Source organism: Nicotiana sylvestris, chromosome 3 (assembly GCF_000393655.2).
Source record: "Nicotiana sylvestris chromosome 3, ASM39365v2, whole genome shotgun sequence".
Lineage (NCBI taxonomy): Eukaryota > Viridiplantae > Streptophyta > Magnoliopsida > Solanales > Solanaceae > Nicotiana > Nicotiana sylvestris.
In genome coordinates, this window is record NC_091059.1 from 114,891,851 (window position 1) to 114,897,054 (window position 5,204).

Below are 5,204 nucleotides of genomic sequence, written 5' to 3' on the forward strand. Positions count from 1 at the left end.
CATGTTTTTCATGTGCAGATCCAGGTACTGCTACTCAGGCCTATCATCCTTGAGAAGGCGACTACTTTAGAGACTTCGAGGTACATCTGCCGCGTCTGCAAACTGAGAAGTCCCTTTCTATTCCTGCTTTTAGTATTTAGTCTTTCTGTATATTTTTCTGTTCTTATTAGACATTACAGAGTTAGAGCTATGTAGTATTGATCTTAACTTGTGATTCGTGGGTTTTCGGGTCTTGGATTTATGTATTGGTATTGAGAGTTAAACATGGTGTAAGCCGAGCAGCACATTTAAATACTGTTACTACTTTCTTTTTGTTTTAAATTGTTTTACTTCCGCAAAATTTTGGTTTTCTTCCGCAAATTAGCATATGCCTAGTCGTAGAGACTAGGTGTCATCACGATGGTTCACTGACGACCAACTGGGTTGTGACAAGTTGATATTAGAGCCTTAGGTTCATAGGAGTCATGGATCACAAGCCGGTTTATTAGAGTCTCGCTGATCGGTACAGGGACTTCTGTACTTATCTACGAATGGCTATGTAACTGTTAGGAAAATTTTCACTTCATTTGATTTCCTTGTCGTGCGATATTTTGACATCACAATTCTAAACTTCTGTCTTCTATTCTCTCACAAATGGTGAGGACATGTGCCACCCGAGACGATCAGGCACCCACACCCCCTACTGCAGTAGTCAGATGTCGGGGCCGGGGTAGAGGACGAGGATGCGGATGTGGTGCAGCTAGAGCACCTGCGCGAGCTGCCGCCGAGGTACCACCATCAGTTCCAGCTGGAGTCCAGGCTCCTGGCACGCCTACTACTACCACTACTCCAGCCCTTCAGGAGACTTTGGCACAGTTCATGAGCATGTACACCACTCTGGCTCAGACAGGGTTGCTTCCTTTTGCTGCAGCTACATCTCAGGCCGGGGGAGGAGCACAGACTCTGCCGCCCGCACTTTTGAGCAGTGAGTGCATGTTGAGCAGGTCCGTGAGATTATTCTTGTACCGCCTGCAGTGCCAGATCAGCCCAAGGATAGGGCAGCGACTTCCAAGGAGGAGCAGCTGAGGCTTGAGAGGTTCAAGAAGTACAAGCCTCCTGTATTCAGTGGTCTAGCATCGGAGGATGCTCTAGGATTTCTAAATGAGAGTTACCGCATTCTCCGTACCATGGGTATATCAGGATCGAGCGGGGTTTCCTTCACTACTTTCTAGCTTCGAGGAGCCACCTATGAGTGGCGGCGCACATATGAGTTAGACAGTCCGGATGAGGCTGCTTCACTGACTTGGACTCAGTTTTCAGATCTGTTCTTGAGAGAGTATGTTCCTCAAAGCCTCAGGGACGTATAACGCACAGAGTTTGAGCATTTGCGCCAGGGTCCTATGACTGTCTTAGAGTAGGGCTGTGCATTTGGATCGGATATCCGAAATCCGATCCGATCCGCTCAAATTCGGATTTCGGATTTCGGATTTCGGATATTTGGATCGGATTCGGATTTGATTTATTAAAATTTCGGATTTTCGGATTGGATTCGGATTTGTATAGTTTGAACCCGATCCGATCCAAAATCCGAATTTATTAAGGGAAAGATAAATAATAATTTTATTTTTAGGGTTAAGTGCATTAGGTCTTATTTCATTTTGCCTCCATCTAATTCTCAGAAGCAACTTGCTGCCTTATCTCAGTTCTCACGCCTCAGAGCTCAGACTCAGTCCTCACTGCTCACTTCCCGGCTTCAGTCCTCACTGCTCACTTCCCGGCTTCAGTCTTCACTCTTCACGCCTCACAAGTCACACGGTGTGACTCACACCCAGAGACTGCTGTGCTGGTGCTGCTCACTTCAGTCTTCACGCGACGCCTCAAGCTGCTCCCTCCTGCTCGTCGCTTCCTCTATCTCTTCTCTGTGTTCCGGCGACCGCACTGGTAACTGGTAAGACACTAAGAATTGATGAAATTCTTAAGAAAGACACTAGGGTTAGGTCTCTTTGTTCTTTTTTATTTCTTGGATAAAATTGATGAAATAAATTGTGGGTTTCACTCTTGATTTTCTTAAACAGAAATAGACCATACCATACTATACTACTATTTTGAATCCGATTTTAATTTTAATTTTTTGTTTTGTTTCGTAGATGGAAGATGAGGTAGAGATGGTGAATAAAGTTCAAGCCCTTGTAAAATGTGGTGAAAGTGGTGCTTCAAATGATTCCACAAGCAACGTCGAATCTGATTCTGGTTCGAAGAAAAGAAAAATCATGAAAGAAAGATCAGTGGCTTGGCGACACTTCAGTAAGTTCACCGATGACGACGGTGTTAAAAAAGCGAAATGCAAGTACTTCCAGAAGAATATGTAGCTAACACCAAAAACAGTGGTACAAGCAATTTGCTATCACATCTTCTCAAGTGTCCGAACAATCCCCACAAGCCGGAGACAAGCCAGACAAAATTAGCTTTTCAACCGAAAGGTCAAACAGGTGATGTCTCACTTATCCCTTGGAAATTTGATCAAGAGGCATGTAGGAGGGCTTTAGCTCGTATGATAATTATAGATGAACAACCCTTCATTTCTGTTGAAAAGGATGGATTTAGAGACTTCGTGAGAGCTCTTCAACCTTTATTTCATATTCCATCTCGTACTACTATGACTAGAGATTGTTTTGAGATTTACCATGATGAAAAACTTGCTTTGAAGTCAATTTTTAAAGAATCAAAACAGAGAATTTGTATTACGACTGATACATGGACATCAATTCAAAGAATTAACTATATGTGTGTTACAGCACATTACATTGACAAGAATTGGAATTTGCATAAAAAGATATTAAATTTTTGTCCAATTACTAGTCACAAAGGTCAAGATTTAGCTAGTGGTGTTGCTAAGTGTTTACTTGAATGGGGGGTGGATAAAGTATTTACTGTGACAGTTGATAATGCAAGTTCTAACGATGTCATGGTTAAAGAATTATCCAAACAATTTACTAGATGGAACACTAACTTGATGGAAGGTAAGCATGTTCATGTTAGATGTATGGCTCACATCATCAATCTAGTTGTTCAAGATGGGTTGAGAGAAGGGAGTGTGTCTGTGGAACGAATAAGACAAGCTGTTAGGTACATTAGACAATCTCCAGCAAGATGGAAGAAGTTTAAAGAATGTTGTGATCTAGATAGGATAACTTCTAAAAAATCATTGTGCTTGGATGTTCCTACTAGGTGGAACTCCACATATTTGATGTTGAAGGTTGCTACAGTTTATGAGGAAGCCTTTACAAAATATTGTGATATTGATTATGGTTTGATGTCATGTATTTCTAACTGTATTTGTGAGGATGGACAGCCTGCAGGTCCACTTTTAAGTACTGATTGGGATAGTGTAAGACGTATTGTGAAGTTTCTTGAAATATTTTATGAACTCACCTTGAAGGTATCAGGTACACTTTATATTACGTCTAATGTGCACTTTCTTGAGATATGTGTTGTTGGTTCTTCTTTGAAAGAGTTGATGCAAAGTGAAGATGCTACCTTGAAAGAAATGGCAAATAATATGAAAGAGAAGTTTGATAAGTATTGGGGGGATCCACAAAAGATGAACAAAATGATTTTTATTTCATGTGTGTTCGATCCACGCCACAAGTTTCAATCTCTTTCGTTTGCTCTTGCTGCCATGTTTGGAGAAACAATAGGTGTGAAAATACAAATTGAGGTGAAGACATACATGGAATCTTTGTTCAATGTGTATGCAAAGAAGAATGGTGGTTCTGGTTCATTTCCATATTCTCCATCTTCTGGTTCATGTCCATCTTCTCCATCTTCCCCTGGTTCATGTCCATCTTCTCCAACTTCATCTACTTCTTCATCATCGCTTTCAAAATTCATGTTAGATTTAAAGAAGCATAAGAAGGGTGAAGGAATTGATTCTAAAACAGAGTTAGATAAATATTTGGGTGAAGATGTTGAGGAAGACTTTGAAAATTTTAAAATTCTGGGGTGGTGGAAGTTGAATTCACCCAGATTTCCCGCACTTGCTGAGATGGCACGTGATGTGCTAGCCATTCCTATTTCTAGTGTTGCCTCAGAATCAGCCTTTAGTACCGGTGGACGCATACTTGATCCATTTAGGAGTTCATTGACACCTAGATTGGTTCAAGCTCTTGTGTGTGTCCAATATTGGCTTCGGAATGAATCAACAACTCCGGTTAAAATTGAAGAAGATTTAGATAATCTTGAACAACTTGAAGCGGGTAAGACTATCTTATTTCTTCTATTACTTTACTTGTGTTTAATGTATACTTATGTTATGTTTCTTTAGATTATTTTTAAACTAATCTATTCTATTACTATCTTATTCTACAGACTTGATTAATACCGGAAGAGAGCCTTGCATCGTCGACATATAAAAGGTACGAGTTCGGGGCATGTTAAAAGTTTTCTTAAGCCTTCTAACAAATTGAACCAAGCTGCTGCATTTAGCCTTCTCTATTGTATTGTTTTGTTCTACCACCAAGCAGTCAAGCTGCTGCATTAGGCTGTTGCACAGGCTGCCCAACTTGACATGATACACATTTACTGATTCTCTCACTTTTGACAAGTGTAGTATTGCAGAACTTGAAAGTGTGCCAGGTTGAGGATTTCAGTTCCAGTGTGCCAGGTGTGCCAGAACTTAAGGCTGCTGCATTAAGGAATTCTAATTGAGGATTTCAGTTCATTAGTGATTAAACAGCTATTTGGGATTTTAGTTAATTTTGTTTTATTCTGAAGATTGTGTTTTGTTTATGGACATGTTGAACTGTTGAATTGTTACCTTTTCTTGAACTGTTAGCTATGCTTCTGCTCTTGTGTTTCTTCCATTTTGGTTCGTAAAAGAATCTGGATTGAATGAGAATGATCAGTAGAACTTGAAATTCTTTTGCTATGCTTTTGCAAAGTACCACAGTTATTGCAGGGACTTGTGTTATGCTTCTGCTATGCTTCTGCTCTTGTAACTGTTAGGCTGTTAGCTATGCTTCTGCTATGCTTCAACTGGGAAATGAATTTGTGCAATATTGTGTACCTTTATGGGTTGCAAGTACAATGAGACTGTCAGCTTTAACCATTTACATTTTACAATACTATACTATTAGACATTAGTAACATATTTATTAATTGGAATGAAGCCAAAAGTAAAATCTTGAGGTACTGTAATTTATAGTCATTTGTTTGCTATTTTTGTT

General features: G+C 40.0%; 1 protein-coding gene and 1 long non-coding RNA gene across 2 annotated transcripts; both read left to right on the forward strand.

The window, feature by feature from the left end:
- Window positions 1-633: 633 nt before the first annotated feature.
- On the forward strand, window positions 634-4,131 carry LOC138887867 (zinc finger BED domain-containing protein RICESLEEPER 1-like). Its single transcript, XM_070169659.1, has 5 exons — window positions 634-983; window positions 1,842-1,971; window positions 2,127-2,283; window positions 2,337-4,027; window positions 4,114-4,131. The coding sequence occupies exons 1-5, from the start codon at window positions 634-636 to the stop codon at window positions 4,129-4,131; spliced, it is 2,346 nt and encodes a 781-aa protein (XP_070025760.1).
- A 39-nt stretch (window positions 4,132-4,170) lies between these two features.
- On the forward strand, window positions 4,171-4,642 carry LOC138888716 (uncharacterized). Its single transcript, XR_011405985.1, has 3 exons — window positions 4,171-4,235; window positions 4,348-4,394; window positions 4,589-4,642. It is a non-coding gene; the product is annotated as an uncharacterized lncRNA (long non-coding RNA).
- Window positions 4,643-5,204: the final 562 nt, after the last annotated feature.